The sequence below is a fragment of the Coregonus lavaretus genome (assembly GCF_964263955.1).
Source record: "Coregonus lavaretus genome assembly, chromosome: 4".
NCBI classification, from domain to species: Eukaryota; Metazoa; Chordata; class Actinopteri; order Salmoniformes; family Salmonidae; genus Coregonus; species Coregonus lavaretus.
This window is the reverse complement of record NC_139991.1, coordinates 20,917,573-20,939,959: the sequence shown is the minus strand read 5'-3', so window position 1 is coordinate 20,939,959 and position 22,387 is coordinate 20,917,573. Positions and strand designations below refer to the sequence as shown.

Genomic DNA, 22,387 nt, shown 5'->3' with positions numbered 1-22,387 from the left:
TTGCCAAACGTCAGCCTCGAAACCTTAATGACTTGGAGAAGATCTGCAAAGAGGAGTGGGACAAAATCCCTCCTGAGATGTGTGCAAACCTGATGGCCAACTACAAGAAACGTCTGACCTCTGTGATTGCCAACAAGGGTTTTACTAAGTAATGTTTTTGACATGCGTTTTTCTGGATTCTGTTGTTGTTATTCTGTCTCTCAGTGTTCAAATAAACCTACCATTAAAATTATAGACTGATCATGTCTTTGTCAGTGGGCAAACATACAAAATCAGCAAGGGATCAAATACTTTTTTCCCTCACTGTAAGCAGTGCAGCTGTGAATCAGGTGTATGCCAGGTGGATATGTGCTTGCATTGTCAAGAAGGATCCTGCAAGTAAGCATTTCGTTGGACGGTGTATGCTAATTAAACTTGAAACAAAAACTGTGCTGTATGCCAGCTGTCATAGAGTCGGTTACTTACAGTGCCTTCAGAAAGTATTCACACCCCTTTACCTTTTCCACATTTTGTTGTGTTACAGCCTGAATTAAAAATGTATTACATTTTGATTTTGTGTCACTGGCCTACACACAATACCTCATTATGTTCAGGAGTTTAAAAAAATAGCTTAACAAGTCACATAATAAGTTCCATGAAAAATAATAGTATTTAACATGATTTTTGAAAGACTACCTCATCTCTGTACCGCACACATAGAATTATCTGTAAGGTCCCACAGTCAAGCAGGGAATTTCTAACACAGATTCAACCACAAAGACCAGTGAGGTTTTCCAATGCATCACAAAAAAGTTATTAATTACACTTTGGATGGTGTATCAATACACCCAGTCACTACAAAGAAACAGGCGACCTTCCTAACTCAGTTGCCGGAGAGGAAGGAAACCGCTCAGGGATTTCACCATGAAGCCAATGGTGACTTTAAAACAATTACAGAGTTTAATGGCTGTGATAGGAGAAAACTGAGGATAGATCAACAACATTGTAGTTACTCCTCAATACTGACCTATTTGCCAGAGTGAAAAGAAGGAAGTCTGTACAGAATACAAAAATTCCAAAACATGCATTCTGTTTACAATAAGGCACATGCAACCAGACGCTGCACTTGACACATTTATGAAATTGCTTATCCCAGTTACTAATAAGCATGCACCCATTGACTGTAAAAACTGTTGTAAAAACGGTTAAATCCCTGTGGATTGATGAGGAATTTAAAAATTGTGTGGTTGAGAGGGATGAGGCAAAAGAGACGGCAAATAGGTCTGGCTGTACAACCGATTGGCAAATGTATTGCAAATTGAGAAATCATGTGACTAAACTGAATAAAAAGAAGAAACTACACTATGAGACGAAGATAAATGACATAAAGAATGATAGTAAAAAGCTTTGGAGCACCTTAAATGAAATTTTGGGCAAAAAGGCAAACTCCACTCCATCATTCATTGAATCAGATGGCTCATTCATCACAAAACCCACTGATATTGCCAACTACTTTAATGATTTTTTCATTGGCAAGATTAGCAAACTTAGGCATGACATGCCAGAAAAAAATGCTGACACTACACATCCAAGTATATCTGACCAAATTATGAAAGACAATTATTGTAATTTTGAATTCCGTAAAGTGAGTGCGGAAGAGGTGAAACAATTATTGTTGTCTATCAACAATGACAAGCCTGACAACTTGGATGGAAAATTACTGAGGATAATGGTGGACAATATTGCCACTCCTATTTGCCATATCTTCAATTTAAGCCTACTAAAAAGTGTGTGCCCTCAGGCCTGGAGGGAAGCAAAAGTTATTCCCCTACCTAAGAATAGTAAAGCCCCCATAACTGTGTCAAATAGCTGTCCAATCAACCCTTAGTAAACTTGAGGGAAAAAATGTGTTTGACCAAATACAATGCTATTTTACTGTAAACAAATTGACTTTCAGCACGCTTATAGGGAAGGACATTCAACAAGCACAGTACTTACACAAATTACTGATGATTGGCTGAGAGAAAATTATGAAATAAAGGTTGTGGGGACTGTTTTGTTAGACTTCAGTGTGGCTTTTGACATTATCGATCATAGTCTGTTGCTGGAAAAACGTATGTGTTATGGCTTCACACCCCCTGCTATATTGTGGATAAAGATGTACCTGTCTAACAGAACACAGAGGGTGTTCGTTAATGGAAGCCTTTCCAACAAAATCCAGGTAGAATCAGGAATTCCCCAGGGCATCTGTCTAGGCCCCTTACTTTTTTCAATCTTAACTAACGACATGCCACTGGCTTTGAGTAAAGCCAGTGTGTCTATGTATGCAGATGACTCAACACTATACACGTGAGCTACCACAGTGACTGAAATGAAAGCAACACTTAACAAAGAGCTGCAGTTAGTTTCAGTTTGGGTGGCAAGGAATAAGTTAGTCCTAAATATTTCAAAAATTAAAAGCACTGTATTTGGGACAAATCATTCACTAAATCCTAAACCTCAACTAAATCTTGAAAAGAATAATGTGGAAATTGAGCAAGTTGGTCAAAACATATTGATACAACAGTAGCTAGGATGGGGAGATTATAAAGTGCTGCTCTGCATTCTTAACAACACTATCAACAAGGCAGGTCCTACAGGCCCTAGTTATGTCTCACCTGGACTACTGTTCAGTCGTTTGGTCAGGTGCCACAAAGAGGGATCTTCTCAGAACAGGGCAGCACGGCTGGCCCTTGGATGTACAAAGAGAGCTAACATTAATAATATGTTTGTAAATCTCTCCTGGCTCAAAGTGGAGGAGAGATTGACTTCATCACTACTTGTATTTGTGAGAGGTATTGACATGTTGAATGCACCTAGCTGTCTGTTTGAACTACTGGCACACAGCTCAGACACCCATGCATACCCCACAAGACATGCCACCAGAGGTCTCTTCACAGTCCCCAAGTCCAGAACAGACTATGGGAGGTGCACAATACTACATAGAGCCCTGACTACATGGAACTCTATTCCACATCAAGTAACTAATGCCAATAGTAAAATTAGATTTAAAAAACAGATAAAAATACACTGTATGGAACAGCGGGCACTGTGAAGCAACACAAACATAGACACATGCATACAAACACACGATAACATACGCATATGTACACATGGATTTAGTGTTATAGATATGTGGTAGTAGAGTAGAGGCCTGAGGGCACACACTTAATATGTTGTGAAATCTGATATGAATGTATTGTAATGTTTTAAAAATGTATAACTGCCTTAATTTTGCTTGACCCCAGGAAGAGTAGGTGCTGCCTTGGCAGCAGCTAATGGGGATCCATAATAAATACAAATGCAAGAGTAGAAATGCAAAAAATGTGGCAAATAAATTAGCTTTATGTCCTGAATACAAATGGTTAGGTTTGGGGCAAATCCAACACGTCACTTAGTACCACCCTTCATATTTTCAAGCATGGTGGTGGCTGCATCATGTTATGGGTATGCTTGTCATCGGCAAGGACTAGGGAGTTTTTTAGAATGCAAAGAAACAGAATAGAGCTAAGCACAGACAAAATCCTAGAGGAAAACCTGGTTCAGTCTGCTTTCCAACAGACACTGGCAGACAAATTCACCTTTCTGCAGGACAATAACCTAAAACACAAGGCCAAATATATACTGGAATTACTTACCAAGACAACATTGAATGTGGCCAAGTTACAGTTTTGACTTAAATCTGCTTGAAAATCTATGAAAAGACTTGAAAATGGCTATCTAGCAATGACCAACAACTAACTTGACAGAGCTTGAAGGATAAAATAAAAAATAATGTGCAAATATTGTACAATCCAGGTGTGCAAAGCTCTTAAAGACGTACTCAGAAAGACTCACAGCTGAAATTACTGCCAAGGGTGCTTCTACAAAGTATTGACTCAGGGGTGTGAATACTTACTGTATGTGTGAGAAAAAAATAGATTTTGAATTAAGGCTGTAACAAAATGTGGAATAAGTCAAGAGGTATTAATACTTTCTGAAGGCACTGTAAGCACCAACTCACCCAAGAGAGTGCTTTAAAGGTTTCCAGTTCATAAAAATAATGTGGAATCTGTATCTCACCTCCATAACAAAATACAAAATACATAGTCGATTACTCTCTTTCTCTCTATTTTTGTCTGTCGTTATCTTTCTGTCTCACTGTCCCTCACCCTTCCTCACCCTCTCTCTCTCTCTCTCTCTCTCTCTCTCTCTCTCTCTCTCTCTCTCTCTCTCTCTCTCTCTCTCTATCTCTCTCTCTCAGGGAGAGAAGTACGACGGGAGGAAAGCAGACGTGTGGAGCTGCGGGGTCATCCTCTTTGCACTTTTAGTGGTGAGTGATTGACAGCTGTCGTTGCCCTGACGATGACCCTGACACGTGCCGGCATCTTGCAATGGTCCTTAACGCTCATCCTCCCTCTCTTCCTCTGACCCGCAGCAGTAAACAAACAACAATAAAATAACAAATACATACTAGCTAGTTTTTTAGTCCTGTGTGCTTACGCAACTTCTAAACCGGAATGAGAATAGGGAGAATAAACAGGAAGGAGTGCGATAAGTTCATCTGTGAGTCCCTCAGGCATATGTTGAGTTAGTGTTGTGGTATGACGTGAGGTAAAGTGACAGGGGACGTAGCTGCATGTGACACAATAAGTCTTCATGGGTAGCTGCACCTTAGTGACTCGCTGGCTTTGGTCTACAGTGTCTTGATTATGATTTTAAATACCCTGGGGAGGAATTTGAGGTAAGGGACAGGACAAGGTTTGGAGACATAACTTCATAAATGTGGTAAAACAAACTTCTTGCCAATGGCCTGTGATTCCAGTTCTTGTCTGTATAGAATATAAGTGAAAGATGACATTAGATTATTGGATCAGGACTGAAAATGTCATCCCCATATGATTGGTTGATTCATCATGTTTCTGATTGGAGCAGGGATTTCCTGGGCTGGCTTGACTGTCAGCTTTGTACTGACACACATATGCTCATTAATCAGAGTCTGTGTCACCATCATTCACACACCACTCTGATTAGACAGTGACAAAGTGGGGAAGCCGAGAACAAAGGAAATTATAGGCTGCGTGTGTGTGTCTGTGTGTGTGTGTTTCTCCATTTTGTGTCAATATGGACATCTATTCTGTCTCCCTGATGAAGGCATGTTGAGATGGGAAGAGACCCTATCAGTCATGCTATCGTAAACTACACCTCACATCATTAAAAGTATGAATACTCTGCCTGTTTCAAATGTCAGCTAGACCTTCACTGATTGTCATGGGTAATGCTCATGTATTGCCTTACCTAGTGTCTCTGGAAAGTCATTCATATTATAGATTTTGAAGGCTGACTAGATTAGGGCTATGCTTTGGCTAACATCAAAAACCAAGATTTGTGTCTTTGTCAGATAGACCTACATTGACTGCCATGAGTAATACTTATTCACTGTATTCCCTTGGTTAACAACAATAACCTTATTGTTTGTCCTTGTCAGATGTATACAGTAAAGTATCACCTGGCAGTCTTTAACTTTTCTACTTTGGCATGGCTCTAGATTTCCAATGCCGACTTACTGAGTTATATTATATATGGCCAGTTTTCCGGACACATATTAAGCCTAGTCTTGGACTAGAAAACACTTTCAATTGGGAAATGGGAATCTCTGTTGAACATTATTTTTCGTCCAGGACGAGGCTTTAAGTGGGTCCTGTAGACCAGCCCTACGAATATCTGTAGTGGAACATGAGCATAATTCTGGTAGTAATGCTCCTCTGCGTTGTTCAGAGGACCACAGTGGAAATAAATTGTTAACTTTTTTTGTGTTATCCTTGGTGATTTGAATGCAGTGTATCCACTTGGCTGGCTGGCTGGAATTCTAAATAAAATCTTATCAATCTCAGGGCGCCCTTCCATTTGACGATGACAACCTGAGAAACCTGCTGGAGAAGGTGAAGTTGGGAGTGTTCCATATGCCTCACTTCATCCCCCCAGACTGTCAGAACCTCCTTCGGGGCATGATCGAGGTGGATGCCACTAAGAGACTCACGGTACATTCCTCTAAGATCAGCTCTAGGATCAGATGTATGTTCGTAACCCCCTTATTTCAGGTAGACAATTCCCTTAATATCTGCTCTAGGATCAGTTTACACCCCTAAGAGGTGGGAATGGCCCACCTAATCTACGGCTAAGATCAGGCCTAGGATCAGATGTATGTTCACAACACCCTTGTTTCAGCTTGAAGATGCACTTAATACTACATTTGTTCACTTTCAGGTGAAAGGTAAATTGAGTCTTAATCAATACAGGGGGCTACTTCAAAAGGGCCTAGCAGATAGAAATGTACCAAACAATTCCATCTCCCTTTATTACCACAAAATATTTACTACCACAGTATAAATCAGAGAATCTCCCCCAGCTCTCACCCACAGTACTAGTAAAGCAGAAATCACTTATCACTGTAGAGAAAGAGAGACATCTTTCCCTGATTTAGACTAAAGACACTCAGGGGCAGTTTCTCATGCTCAGATTAAGAGTATTCCTGAACTAAAAAGCACTTTTAATGGTGTTTCTACAGTTAGCATGTCCTTTTGTCCAGGAGTAGGCTTAATCTGGGTCCGGGAAACCTCCACTCTGGGTCTAGGCTCTAGACGGTAATCCCATTGACTCTGTCTGTTCGGTTCAGACATCTGAGACACAGACAGGCAGCACTTCAAAACCCTCCCACAGCTACAGTGTGACTTCCTCCAACAGTTTATTAGATTACTCTCGCTCACATCAGCGTTAAGAGTTTTCTGTCAAGGAGAGGGTGATTTCCCAGTTGCCCAACATCTTAGGTATCTCTGGCTAAAATGGTTTTCTATCTGTTTAATCTACTCGACAAATAACATTAATATTAATGCTATAATGTGTTTTATTTATTTCTATGTATTGAAGTAACTGGAAGCCCCATAGAAATATAATGAATATACACTACATGACCAAAAGTATGTGGACACCTGCTCGTCGAACATCTCATTCCAAAATCATGAGCATTAATATGGAGTTGGTCCCCCCCTTTTCTGCTATAGCAGCCTCCACTCTTCTGGGAAGGCTTTCCACTACATGTTGGAACATTGCTGCGGGGACTTGCTTCCATTCAGCCACAAGAGCATTAGTGAGGTTGGGCACTGATGTCGGGCAATTAGGCCTGGCTCGCTGTCGGCGTTCCAATTCATCCCAAAGGTGTTCGATGGGGTTGAGGTCAGGGCTCTGTGCAGGCCAGTCAAGTTATTCCACACCGATTTCAACAAACCATTTCTGTATCGACCTCGCTTTGTGCACGGGGGCATTGCCATGCTGAAACAGAAAAGGGCCTTCCCCAAACTGTTGCCACAAAGTTGGAAGCACAGAATCATCTAGAATGTAATTGTATGCTGTAGCGTTAAGATTTCCCTTCACTGGAACTAAGGGGCCTAGCCCGAAAAATGAAAAACAGCCCCAGACCATTATTCCTTCTCCACCAAACTTTACAGTTGGCACTATGCATTTGGGAAGGTAACGTTCTCCTGGCATCCGCCAAACCCAGATTCGTCCGTCGGACTGCCAGATGGTGAAGCGTCATTCATCACTCCAGAGAACGCTTTTCCACTGCTCCAGAGTCCAATAGCGGTGATCTTTACACCACTCCAGCCGACGCTTGGCATTGCGCATGGTGATCTTAGGCTTGTGTACGGCTGCTCGGCCATGGAAACACATTTCATGAAGCTCCCGACGAACAGTTCTTGTGCTGACGTTGCTTCCAGAGGCAGTTTGGAACTCGGTAGTTAGTGTTGCAACCGAGGACAGACGATTTTTACGCGCTACACGCTTCAGCACTCGGCAGTCCCGTTCTGTGAGCTTGTGTGGCCTACCACTTTGCGGCTGAGGCGTTGTTGCTCCTTGAAGTTTCCACTTTACAATAACAGCACTTACAGTTGACCGGGGCAGCTCTAGCAGGGCAGAAATTTGACGAACTGACTTGTTGGAAAGGTGGCCTCCAATGACGGTGCCACGTTGAAAGTCACTGAGCGCTTCAGTAAGGTCATTCTACTGCCAATGTTTGTCTATGGAGATTGCATGGCTGTGTGCTCGATTTTATACACCTGTCACCAATGGGTGTGGCTGAAATAGACTAATCCACTAATTTGAAGGGGTGTCCAGATACCTTTGTATATACAGTGGGGAAAAAATGTATTTAGTCAGCCACCAATTGTGCAAGTTCTCCCACTTAAAAAGATGAGAGAGGCCTGTAATTTTCATCAAATGTACACGTCAACTATGACAGACAAATTGAGAAAAAAAATTCCAGAAAATCACATTGTAGGATTTTTAATGAATTTATTTGCAAATTATGGTGGAAAATAAGTATTTGGTCACCTACAAACAAGCAAGTTGTCTGGCTCTCACAGACCTGTAACTTCTTCTTTAAGAGGCTCCTCTGTCCTCCACTCGTTACCTGTATTAATGGCACCTGTTTGAACTTGTTATCAGTAGAAAAGACACCTGTCCACAACCTCAAACAGTCACACTCCAAACTCCACTATGGCCAAGACCAAAGAGCTGTCAAAGGACACCAGAAACAAAATTGTAGACCTGCACCAGGCTGGGAAGACTGAATCTGCAATAGGTAAGCAGCTTGGTTTGAAGAAATCAACTGTGGGAGCAATTATTAGGAAATGGAAGACATACAAGACCACTGATAATCTCCCTCGATCTGGGGCTCCACGCAAGATCTCACCCCGTGGGGTCAAAATGATCACAAGAACGGTGAGCAAAAATCCCAGAACCACACGGGGGGACATAGTGAATGACCTGCAGAGAGCTGGGACCAAAGTAACAAAGCCTACCATCAGTAACACACTACGCCGCCAGGGACTCAAATCCTGCAGTGGCAGACGTGTCCCCCTGCTTAAGCCAGTACATGTCCAGGCCCGTCTGAAGTTTGCTAGAGTGCATTTGGATGATCCAGAAGAGGATTGGGAGAATGTCATATGGTCAGATGAAACCAAAATAGAACTTTTTGGTAAAAACTTAACTCGTCGTGTTTGGAGGACAAAGAATGCTGAGTTGCATCCAAAGAACACCATACCTACTGTGAAGCATGGGGGTGGAAACATCATGCTTTGGGGCTGTTTTTCTGCAAAGGGTCCAGGACGACTGATCCGTGTAAAGGAAAGAATGAATGGGGCCATGTATCATGAGATTTTGAGTGAAAACCTCCTTCCATCAGCAAGGGCATTGAAGATGAAACGTGGCTGGGTCTTTCAGCATGACAATGATCGCAAACACACCGCCCGGGCAACGAAGGAGTGGCTTCGTAAGAAGCATTTCAAGGTCTTGGAGTGGCCTAGCCAGTCTCCAGATCTCAACCCCATAGAAAATCTTTGGAGGGAGTTGAAAGTCAGCGACAGCCCCAAAACATCACTGCTCTAGAGGAGATCTGCATGGAGGAATGGGCCAAAATACCAGCAACAGTGTGTGAAAACCTTGTGAAGACATACAGAAAACGTTTGATCTGTGTCATTGCCAATAAAGGGTATATAACAAAGTATTGAGAAACTTTTGTTATTGACCAAATACTTATTTTCCACCATAATTTGCAAATAAATTCATAAAAAATCCTACAATGTGATTTTCTGGATTTTTTTTCTGATTTTGTCTGTCATAGTTGACTTGTACCTATGATGAAAATTACAGGCCTCTCTCATCTTTTTAAGTGGGAGAACTTGCACAATTGGTGGCTGACTAAATACATTTTTTCCCCACTGTATAGTGTATTATATTTTTTGTCTCTACAGTAGGTAAAAGCGGACTTGTTGCTAGAAGCCTTAAGTGTGTCGTAATGCATACAGTAAGAACAGATAAGGCATGTTTCCGTGTTCACTTGTCTGTCTGTCTGTCGCAGCACCTGTTCCACATGGTGTCATTAACACAATGTTTTTTCCTCTTCCTGTGTGTCTCTACAGTTAGAGCAGATCCAGAAGCACAACTGGTACATGTGAGTACAGCTCCTTTCTGTGTGTGTGTGTGTGTGTGTGTGTGTGTGTGTGTGTGTGTTTTTTCTCTGTGTACATGCATACGACTGGCTGTTTTGTGCTGTTTTGTGCATACTCTAATAGATATATGCACTATGCACTTTTATCAGTGAAATTAAATTAAATTGACAAAATGTAGCAAATATTCAAACAAAGGGTCAGTAGATAAAAGTATTGCACTTATATAGGCTAAATTTGGGAATGCGAACTAACTTTTTTACAGCCTTTATATTAAGAGAAGGTAGGCCCATTAGGCCAGATGAGAGAGGTCTATGTTTTGCTACACTCTAGCAATTGCCCTACACACCACCTGAACATAAAAGACCATCATGTTCTTAGTTTTAATGGAACTCTGTTCTGTTCCTAAATGGCTTGGTCTTAACAATGCAGGCTTTAAATACCTCCTCTCAGAAAAGTGCCAAGGACCGTTCTACTGTTCAGCAATGTAATAATGTGTTTTGCTCACTGCTACAGTGGGGGAAAAAAGTATTTAGTCAGCCACCAATTGTGCAAGTTCTCCCACTTAAAAATATGAGAGAGGCCTGTAATTTTCATCATAGGTACACGTCAACTATGACAGACAAAATTAGAAAAAAAATCCAGAAAATCACATTGTAGGATTTTTTATGAATTTATTTGCAAATTATGGTGGAAAATAAGTATTTGGTCACCTACAAACAAGCAAGCTTTCTGGCTCTCACAGACCTGTAACTTCTTCTTTAAGAGGCTCATCTGTCCTCCACTGGTTACCTGTATTAATGGCACCTGTTTGAACTTGTTATCAGTATAAAAGACACCTGTCCACGACCTCAAACAGTCACACTCCAAACTCCACTATGGCCAAGACCAAAGAGCTGTCAAAGGACACCAGAAACAAAATTGTAGACCTGCACCAGGCTGGGAAGACTGAATCTGCAATAGGTAAGCAGCTTGGTTTGAAGAAATCAACTGTGGGAGCAATTATTAGGAAATGGAAGACATACAAGACCACTGATAATCTCCCTCGATCTGGGAAGGATCTCACCCCGTGGGATCAAAATGATCACAAGAACGGTGAGCAAAAATCCCAGAACCACACGGGGGGACCTAGTGAATGACCTGCAGAGAGCTGGGACCAAAGTAACAAAGCCTACCATCAGTAACACACTACGCCGCCAGGGACTCAAATCCTGCAGTGCCAGACGTGTCCCCCTGCTTAAGCCAGTACATGTCCAGGCCCGTCTGCAGTTTGCTAGAGTGCATTTGGATGATCCAGAAGAGGATTGGGAGAATGTCATATGGTCAGATGAAACCAAAATATAACTTTTTGGTAAAAACTCAACTCGTCGTGTTTGGAGGACAAAGAATGCTGAGTTGCATCCAAAGAACACCATACCTACTGTGAAGCATGGGGGTGGAAACATCATGCTTTGGGGCTGTTTTTCTGCAAAGGGACCAGGACGACTGATCCGTGTAAAGGAAAGAATGAATAGGGCCATGTATCGTGAGATTTTGAGTGAAAACCTCCTTCCATCAGCAAGGGCATTGAAGATGAAACGTGGCTGGGTCTTTCAGCATGACAATGATCCCAAACACACCGCCCGGGCAACGAAGGAGTGGCTTCGTAAGAAGCATTTCAAGGTCCTGGAGTGGCCTAGCCAGTCTCCAGATCTCAACCCCATAGAAAATCTTTGGAGGGAGTTGAAAGTCCGTGTTGCCCAGCGACAGCCCCAAAACATCACTGCTCTAGAGGAGATCTGCATGGAGGAATGGGCCAAAATACCAGCAACAGTGTGTGAAAACCTTGTGAAGACTTACAGAAAACGTTTGACCTGTGTCATTGCCAACAAAGGGTATATAACAAAGTATTGAGAAACTTTTGTTATTGACCAAATACTTATTTTCCACCATAATTTGCAAATAAATTCATAAAAAATCCTACAATGTGATTTTCTGGAAAATAAATTCTCATTTTGTCTGTCATAGTTGACGTATACCTATGATGAAAATGACAGGCCTCTCCCATCTTTTTAAGTGGGAGAACTTGCACAATTGGTGGCTGACTAAATACTTTTTTTCCCCACTGTACATTATATCAGTTCATCATTGCTATTTAGCAATCTACGATATTGTATACTGAACAAAAATAAATGTGTTGGTCCCATGTTTCATGAGCTGAAATATAAGATCCCAGATGTTTTTCATACACACGAAAAGCTTATTTCTCTCAAATGTTGTGCACAAATTTGTTTACATCCCTGTTAGTGAGCATTTCTCCTTTGCCAAGATAATTAATACACCTGACAGGTGTGGCATATCAAGAAGCTGATTAAACAGCATGATCATTACACAGGTCCACCTTGTGCTTTGGACAATAAAAGGCCACTCTAAAATGTGCTGTTTTGTCACACAAAACAATGCCACAGATGTCTCAAGTTTTGAGGGAGCGTGCAATCGGCATGCTGACTGCAGGAATGTCCACCAGAGCTGTTGCCAGATAATTGAATGTTAATTTTTCTACCATAAGCCGCCTCCAATGTCATTTTAGAGAATTTGGCAGTAAGTCCAACCGGCCTCACAACCACAGACCATGTGTAACCACGCCAGCCCAGGACCTCCACATCCGGCTTCTTCACCTGCAGGATAATATGAGACCAGCTACCCGGACAGCCGATAAAACTGTGGACTTTCACACCTGCAGAATTTCTGGTATGGGCAGGCATAAGCTATGGACAACGAACACAATTGCATTTTATCGATGGCAATTTGAATGCACAGAGATACTGTGATGAGATCCATTGTCGTGCCATTCATCCGCCGCCATCACCTCATGTTTCAGCATGATAATGCACGGCCCCATGTCGCAAGGATCTGTACACAATTCCTGGAAGCTGAAAATGTAACCAGTGCTTCCATGGCCTGCATACTCACCAGACATGTCACCCATTGAGCATGTTTGGGATACTCTGGATCGATGTGTACGACAGCGTGGACCAGTTCCCGCCAATATCAAGCAACTTCGCACAGCCATTGAAGAGGAGTGGGACAACATTCCACAGGCCTCAATCAACAGCCTGTTCCACTCTATGATGACCGCGCCGCATGAGGCAAATAGTGGCCACACCAGATACTGATTGGTTTTCTGATCCACACCCATACCTTTTTTTTTAGGTATCTGTGAACAACAGATGCATATCTGTATTCCCAGTCATGTGAAATCCATAGATTAGGGCCTAATGAATTTTCTTCATTTGACTGATTTCCTTATGTGCACTGTAACTCAGTAAAATCCTTGAAATTGTTGCATCATGCGTTTATCTTTTTGTTCCGTGTATATCTTCGTCATGTTTGGTGGATTAATTTTTTAATGGTAAAGTAGTTTCACAATTCTAATAGCTTTGTAATGTATATTTGTCATTGCTAACATTGTAAAATATGAAGTTCATATTGAATGAGCTGGTTAAGAAACTACGATTTAAAGATAGTGCCTTTCTCTAAGCAGTAAGAAGCAGATTATTCAGTCAACCTTTTTATATGTTCTTGATTATGGTGATATTATTTATCAGAGTGCAGCTGCTACTACTCATCAACCTTTGGATGCCATCTACCATAGTGCCCTTCGTTTTGTTACAGACGACAGTTTTGATACTCATCACTGCATCCTGTATAAAAACGTTGGCTGGACTTCGCTAAAGACCCGTAGATCTCTACGCTACTCCATTTTTGGCCCTACTTAATAAACTTCGGTCTGATCTAACTTTGCTGTTGAAGTATAGACACCTGAGTTGCCTAACCCGTTCACAGGATTGGTTAACTCTTGAGGTTCCCAGGGTCTCCACCAAGCTAGGTCAATCTGCTTTTAGTTTTAATGCACCGTATTGCTGGAACAAAATTCTAAATACATTTCATCTTGATGTTATAGTGCCGTTCGGGCAATTTAAAGTATTGATAGGGGACTTCTTTGAGAAGGAATGTAACTGTTTTTCTGGGTGATTTGTGATGTTTTGTTTGTGCTTACCATGACTGTGTTTTTGTATTTTAGGGTGTGTGTGTATATATATATATATATATATATATATATATATATATATATATATATATATTTTGTGTATAATGTGTATATTTATATTGTAATATACAGGGCGCATGAAAAAAAGACCTAGGTCTCAATATGTCTTCCCTGTTCATATAAAGGTGGATATAAATTAAATTAAATCTGTCAGTCATTCCTGTCATTCCTGTCATTCTCCCTCACGACGCCAGGACAGCGGAGTCACTCACCACCTTCCGGAGACATTTGAAACCCCACCTCTTTAAGGAACACCTGGGATAGGATAAAGTAATCCTTCAACCCCCCCCCCCCCAAAAAAATTTTTTGTATAATTGTAAAGTGGTTATCCCACTGGCTATAGGGTGAATGCACCAATTTGTAGTCGCTCTGGATAAGAGCGTCTGCTAAATGACGTAAATGTGCCCTTGAGCAAGGCACTTAACCCTAATTGCTCCTGTAAGTCGCTCTGGATAAGAGCGTCTGCTAAATGACTAAAATGTAAATGTAAATTCTTCCTGTCTGTCAGAGCTGGGAAGAACGAGCCAGAGCCGGAGCAGCCTGTCCCCAGGAAGGTGGCCATCAGAACCCTGAGCACTGAGGAGATAGATCCGGACGTCCTGGAGAGCATGCACTCTCTGGGTTGCTTCAGAGACAAGGGCAAACTCACCAAAGACCTGCTTTCTGACGAGTGAGTGATAGAGGGATGGGAGGGAGAGAGTAAGAGAGTGAGGGAGGAAGGGAGGACTGTAAGGATGGAAGGGTTAAAGAAGTGCACTCTGTGCTGCTTCAGGGACGAAAACAAACTCACCAAAGACTTGCTCTCTGATGAGGGAGGGAGGGAGGGAGGGAGGGAGGGAGGGAGATCATGGACTCACTGGGCTGTGTCAGAGATGAGGGCAAACTGACGAAAGATCTGCTCTCTGACAAGAGGGAAGGAGAAAGGGATGGAGAGATACGGAGGGAGAAATGGAAGTGTCAGCGAAGTCATCCACACTGAGGTGCTTCAAGGACATCTGACAGGATGACTTTACTGTCTTGTCTCTCCAGTGATAACCAGGAGAAGATGATCTACTTCCTGCTGCTGGACCGGAAGGAGAGGTACCCCAGTCAGGAGGACCAGAACCTCCCCCCACGCAGTGAGATAGGTAGGCTGGTCCAAATCACCCCCACCCAGTAGGATAAGTAGACTAGTCCAAACCTTCTATGCCTTTTATGAATGAAGCTACACCATAACTCGGATAAGATGTTCTGTCACACATGTAGTTGGTTTGTTGCTGACTAGTTCTCTTTCTCTCTTCACTTGCTTCTCCCCTGACCCCTAACCTTTGACCCCTGACCCCTGTTCAGCTGACCCGCCCAGGAAGCGTGTGGACTCCCCCATGTTGAACCGCCATGGGAAGAGGAGGCCGGAGAGGAAGTCTATGGAAGTGCTGAGTGTCACAGAGGGGGGCTCTCCTGTACCCGTACGACGAGCCATCGACATGGCCACACATGGACAGAGGTATGGTGTGATGTACACATACAGTACATGGACTCACTCACACGTATCATATTGACACACATACACACATGCACAAGTACATGCAACACATATCAGAGTAAACACATACACGCACTCACACACACACACACACACACACACTAATGCTCACACAAACACACACACACCCCGGGCAGTCTCCGACTGTACATACTTAGCACTACAGAGTCAATGTGAGGACATGCTTTTCAGAGAGCACCCCATGTTCTCCATTCAAAGTAGAGATTAAAGCTAGTGAATAACAGAACCACAGGACCTCTGATTAATATGAGTGGTCTGTAGTCCCAACTCTCAGTGTAGTACTCTTAAATTACTGAATATTAAAGACATGCTCCTGAACTTTGGCGACTACTAAGTCATTTGTAAACCTCCCGTTTTGGGAAGGATGTGTCAATGTGTAGTTCATACATGCATAATCTATGAGTTACTGTCTTACCTTAATTAGCCATGAAATCTTTAGTTTGAAAGCGACTGTTTAGCTTGAAGCTGTGCCGCGCCATTTTCCCTACATTGAGCTTCAGCCCCTCACATTTGAGTGACAGCTAGCAAGAGGCCTGCCCAGCGTTATCCAATGAGGTTGCATGGCAAGCCCAACGGCTCAGTGGACACAGCAGAGAGAGAGAGAGCAATGACGTGGTGCACATACAGTGGGGGAAAAAAGTATTTAGACAGCCACCAATTGTGCAAGTTCTCCCACTTAAAAATATGAGAGAGGCCTGTAATATTCATCATAGGTACACGTCAACTATGACAGACAAAATGAGAGAAAAAAATCCAGAAAATCACATTGTAGGATTTTTAATGAATTTATTTGCAAATTATGGTGGAAAATAAGTATTTGGTCACCTACAAACAAGCAAGATTATTGGCTCTCACAGACCTGTAACTTCTTCTTTAAGAGGCTCCTCTGTCCTCCACTCGTTACCTGTATTAATGGCACCTGTTTGAACTTGTTATCAGTATAAAAGACACCTGTCCACAACCTCAAACAGTCACACTACAAACTCCACTATGGCCAAGACCAAAGAGCTGTCAAAGGACACCAGAAACAAAATTGTAGACCTGCACCAGGCTGGGAAGACTGAATCTGCAATAGGTAAGCAGCTTGGTTTGAAGAAATCAACTGTGGGAGCAATTATTAGGAAATGGAAGACATACAAGACCACTGATAATCTCCCTCAATCTGGGGCTCCACGCAAGATCTCACCCCGTGGGATCAAAATGATCACAAGAACGGTGAGCAAAAATCCCAGAACCACAAGGGGGGACCTAGTGAATGACCTGCAGAGAGCTGGGACCAAAGTAACAAAGCCTACCATCAGTAACACACTACACCGCCAGGGACTCAAATCCTGCAGTGCCAGACGTGTCCCCCTGCTTAAGCCAGTACATGTCCAGGCCCGTCTGAAGTTTGCTAGAGTGCATTTGGATGATCCAGAAGAGGATTGGGAGAATGTCATATGGTCAGATGAAACCAAAATATAACTTTTTGGTAAAAACTCAACTCGTCGTGTTTGGAGAACAAAGAATGCTGAGTTGCATCCAAAGAACACCATACCTACTGTGAAGCATGGGGGAGGAAACATCATGCTTTGGGGCTGTTTTTCTGCAAAGGGACCAGGACGACTGATCCGTGTAAAGGAAAGAATGAATGGGGCCATGTATCGTGAGATTTTGAATAAAAACCTCCTTACATCAGCAAGGGCATTGAAGATGAAACGTGGCTGGGTCTTTCAGCATGACAATGATCCCAAACACACCGCCCGGGCAACGAAGGAGTGGCTTTGTAAGAAGCATTTCAAGGTCCTGGAGTGGCCTAGCCAGTCTCCAGATCTCAACCCCATAGAAAATCTTTGGAGGGAGTTGAAAGTCCGTGTTGCCCAGCGACAGCCCCAAAACATCACTGCTCTAGAGGAGATCTGCATGGAGGAATGGGCCAAAATACCAGCAACAGTGTGTGAAAACCTTGTGAAGACTTACAGAAAACGTTTGACCTGTGTCATTGCCAACAAAGGGTATATAACAAAGTATTGAAAAACTTTTGTTATTGACCAAATACTTATTTTCCACCATAATTTGCAAATAAATTCATTAAAAATCCTACAATGTGATTTTCTGGATTTTTTTTTGTCATTTTGTCTGTCATAGTTGACGTGTACCTATGATGAAAATTACAGGCCTCTCTCATCTTTTTAAGTGGGAGAACTTGCATAATTGGTGGCTGACTAAATACTTGTTTCCCCCACTGTATCTGCACATATGTGACATAGTATGGAATTTTGATGGCCACTTCTGTCTTGTGAGTGCTACTTTCAGAACTACTGGCTGAAAAGTATACAAAATTAACAAACACAGACACGTGCATGTATGGACACACACACACGCACCCACAAACGCAAACGCACACACCGGATTCACATACGTAGCAGTAGGGTGCCTACATATTATGGCACCCTGCTGGATATCTCTGTCTATTAGTTCAATCTGCTGTGTGTGTACTTCCAGTAGAATCCCTCTCCTCACTAACTTTATTATTAAGCTGCTTAGGGTGTTATGACAGTCTAACACAGACAGAAAAGCAAAAAAGTTTACAACTTTCTGCGCGGGTGAGTCATCCAAAGAGGATAGAGGTTTTAAGACTTCAACTTTTCATCGACTGTTAGAAAGTATGCCAAATGTGAGAATACCCCATATTATCATGATCCTTCAAAGTGTCTTACCCCTCTGTTTAATCTGTTTTTAATTGCTGATTAATATATTCATGTCATGTGTGAATCTTGTTTTATGTTTTCATTGTCATGTCATGATCAATAATTGTTCTTCTTCTGTTAACTTTTCCTTTCAAGACTACTATTATTTACTGTGCATTGGTCATTGTGAGCAATAGCCAGCTCTGTATCACATACACAGCTAATGTGAGGTTGCCAACTCATGACCTGTACAATAATCTGTACTTTTTAGGGAATGCTTAGAATCAGTCCCTTTATGTGACTGTCTTTCTGTCTGTCTCTTTATTTTCTTTCTGTCTGTCTGTAGTAAGTCTGTTTTCAGTAAAAGCTTGGATATCACAAACGCTAACCTCACCAAAGAAGAAAGGTATTTGTCACTTTTGTCTGTCTGTCTTGCCACAGTTGAGTTGCAGAGGGGTTTTCCCATTCATATTCTCACAATGTTTAAGTCTATAAGCCTTTGAGAGGGTAGTCTAGTAAACTTAAATAAAGACTAAGCTCCATTCTTGTCTGCATAAAATGAATTCCCAAAGAATCTAACCTCTTGCTGTTAGAATTCTTCTAAAACTTTTACCAGAAGTTCACTTGACTGCCCGGCTATCTGATAATGAATTCAGACAAAAAAGCCCTTATTTTTATACTGTGGTAAACTAGGCCAATGTGATCAGGCCTAGACTGAACTGAAGGAGAGAGGAGATAGAGAAGAGATAGAGGGAGGTTCTCTATACCCTCGGCTGCTTCCATGCACATCAAAAGCATCTTATCCTCCCTCTCCTTCTTTTGGCCCCTCTCTTCCCTTTGATGCTGTAGTTTTGGTGTCCCAGGGCAGATCCACATTTTTAGGTCAACTTCCTTGTTTCCCTGTTTTGCCTCCTTCCCCATTTTGTGTGTGTGTGTCTGTGTGCCTGAACGGGTGTGTGTCTGTCTTCGCTCCCATGCATGTGTGTGTTTGTTTGTCTTCTGACGTTTTATTTGTGAGGTTACATCATCACGGTGCGTCAGGTCCAATCTTCCTTTCAAAGCCTATTCACGGATGACCTTGTGTCCAGGAACACAGTTTAGAGACGCTTCCCTGGTCCGCCCCCCACCCCACCGCACCGTACAGCGAGAGATTAGCATAAATTAATTGGTGGGAATGCAGATGGGGCGTTTTGCTGGAGCGAAGAAGAGTAGAACAAACAGGGATGGAAATAAGGCATTCACATCCCTCTGAATAGTCTTTTATCTCCATTATCTAATTAGAGTGATACAGTGGTACACACACACACATACACACCAATGCGCATGTACACACAAACACACATACAGACACACACACATTGTATTTCATCGGCATCGAACAACAGATTACTTTCAATTATGTGCTTGAAAGACTACCTGATCTTGGCGAGGTGTGTTTGATTGTACACACAAGTACAATAATGTGTTGTAATTAAAAAGCACCTAACCTTGCCCAACATCAACATGCAGCAGAATAAGCAACGAACCGCCATAACATTTCCGATGTTTAGGCCTCCGAGTGGCGCAGCAATCTAAGGCACTGCATCACAGTGCTTGAGGCGTCACAACAAACCCCAGGCTGTGTCACAACCGGCCGTGACCGGGAGTCCCATAGGGCGGCACACAATTGGCCCAGTGTCGTCCGGGTTAGGGGAGGGTTTGGCTGGGGGGGCTTTACTTGGCTCATCGCGCTCTAGCGACTCCTTGTGGCGGGCCGGGCGCCTGCAGGCTGACATCGGTCGTCAGTTGAACTGTGTTTCCTCCGACACATTGGTGCGGCTGGCTTCCGGGTTAAGCGGGTGGGTGTTAAGGAGTGTGGTTTGGCAGGTCATGTTTCGGAGGACGCATGACTCGACCGTCACCTCTCCCGAGCCCGTTGGGGAATTGCAGCGATGAGACAAGATCGATATTGGGGAGAAAAAGGGGGGTAAAATAAAAGCTATATGACTATATGTATATGCAGAGGCGCAACTTTGGTTTTAGAAGTTGGGGGGGACATAATTATTCGTATTCTTATTTTATTTTTATCCAGTCGGATAAACACTCCAAACAGCCTACCCGACTGCTCGGAGGCGTCCGCATGGTCCTAAAGCACACTGTTGCCTCGTTTTGTATCACATTCCAATGATAAAACTGGCGGGGACAAAAATGCAATTTCAGAATGTGGGGGGGACATGTCCCCCCTGTCCCCAGTGAAAGTTGCGCCCCTGTGTATATGACAAAATATATGTTTGACACGTATGTGCTCAATATGCCTTTACAACATAAACTCAGTTATCAGTATTTACTATGTCAGAATACAGTATGGTAAGCTCATAGAGAGACTTCTGAGGGAAACTCCCCTGCATCTTAACTCTGTGGTCTTGAGATGTGGCTTATAGTATGTCTCCCTTCAAAAATCTTCTTCTGTTCTCCATTGTTACTGTTTCATGTAGTTTGTGGTGCAGTAATGTTACTTAATCTCCCGTATCCCTACTGTGAACTCGATGTCTGTCTGTGTAGAGCCCTGTCTGGAGGATTCCATTGCGGTTCGGTGAAAGGCAACTCAGCTCTTAGTTTCTTGTTTGCTCGCCTTGCGCTTTGTATTACTGTCGCCATTTTGTAATCCAGATAGCATTGATAAGGTTATGGATGAAATCCTTCCCCGAGGTTGAAGCTTAGTGTGTGTGCGTGCGTGCATGCGAGTGCACATGCGTGTACACTGCAGCACATTTAACTATGATTTACTGTTTCAATTTGAGTTTCCAACAAAATAGCCAAATCGTCTATGGCAAATGAAATCCCCAAACCTCGCTTGGCATCAGTGGCCCTATGTGATGTGAGGGAGGGAGGGAGGGAGGGAGGGAGGGAGGGACAACAGTGGAGGGACAAGAGAAGGGGAAGAAATAAAAGAAGGAAGATATGAAAAGTTAATGAATTGTAAATGAAAAATGAAAAGGCTCCTCATCTGGTGTAGAATAGAGACACGGCGCTGATACATTTTGCAGTGTGTGTGTGTGTACTCACGGTGTAGCTGACATGTTTGAAGTATTTATAGATGTTTACTTTAGACCCTGATGCTTTGCATGTCTTGTTGTCGTGTAGACAGACACGTTTGGCGATTACACCAAATCTAGTATTTAAAAGTCAACCTTTCAATTGTCTGTTGTTTTAGTCTACAGCCACTGTGTGACTGTGTTAGTCATATTGCACACACGAGGCCATTTGAGGCTATGCACAAGGACAGCTCTGATGCCTCATCAAAGGTAAAAGGAGAGGTAGAGGAAGAGGGAGACCGAGATTGACAGACAGAGAGAGAGAGAGAAAAAAGAGAGATGGAGAGCGTGATGAGCCAGAAAGAGAGTGAGTAAGAGGGAGAGAGAAAGAGAGAGTTAGAGAGAGAGAGTGACCAATGTGACTGATAGAACGCTGAGGAAAACAGACTATGTAGTGAGCATAGCCTTGCTATTGCGATGCTGCCGTAGGCAGACCTGGCTCTCAAGAGAAGACAGGCTATGTGCACACTGCCCACAAAATGAGGTGGAAACTGAGCTGCACTTCCTAACCTCCTGCCAAATGTACGATGATATAAGAGAGACATATTTCCCTCGCGTTACATGGACCCCCAAATAGTTTGAAAACAAATCAAATATTGATAAACTCCCATATCTGTTATGTGAAATACCGCAGTGTGCACTCATCGCAGCAAAATCTATGACCTGTTGCTGCGATAAGAAAATAAAAGGGCAACCAGTGGAACACAAACACCAAAGTAAATTAAAGCTATATTTATCTGTTTATTTATTTCCCCTTGCCATTTTTACTTCTACTATGTGCACATTGTAAAAACACTACACATAGTTAATAATATAACATTTCAAACGTCTTTCTCTTTTTGAATCTGTTTAATGTTAATTGTTAATCTGTGATTGTTTATTTCACTTGCTTTGGCAATGTAAACATTGCTTCCCAATAAAGCCCATTTGAATTGAATTGAAATGAGAGAGAGAGAGAGAGAGAGAGAGGGAGTGATTGAAGGACAGAGAGAAATGTGTTTAATAAAACA

General features: G+C 42.5%; 1 protein-coding gene across 1 annotated transcript in view; it reads left to right on the top strand.

Moving 5' to 3' along the window:
• The window catches only part of LOC311128107 (serine/threonine-protein kinase BRSK2-like), a gene marked incomplete at both ends in the record, with an annotated part of 155,288 nt that overhangs the window by 106,686 nt on the left and 26,215 nt on the right, over nucleotides 1–22,387 (top strand). Inside the window, 7 exons of the mRNA XM_084160079.1 lie at nucleotides 4,262–4,330; nucleotides 5,892–6,038; nucleotides 9,975–10,006; nucleotides 14,600–14,761; nucleotides 15,121–15,218; nucleotides 15,421–15,574; nucleotides 18,650–18,709. Of these exons, the coding sequence (XP_084016205.1) occupies nucleotides 4,262–4,330; nucleotides 5,892–6,038; nucleotides 9,975–10,006; nucleotides 14,600–14,761; nucleotides 15,121–15,218; nucleotides 15,421–15,574; nucleotides 18,650–18,709 (722 nt within the window). The remainder of the gene's footprint in view (nucleotides 1–4,261; nucleotides 4,331–5,891; nucleotides 6,039–9,974; nucleotides 10,007–14,599; nucleotides 14,762–15,120; nucleotides 15,219–15,420; nucleotides 15,575–18,649; nucleotides 18,710–22,387) is intronic.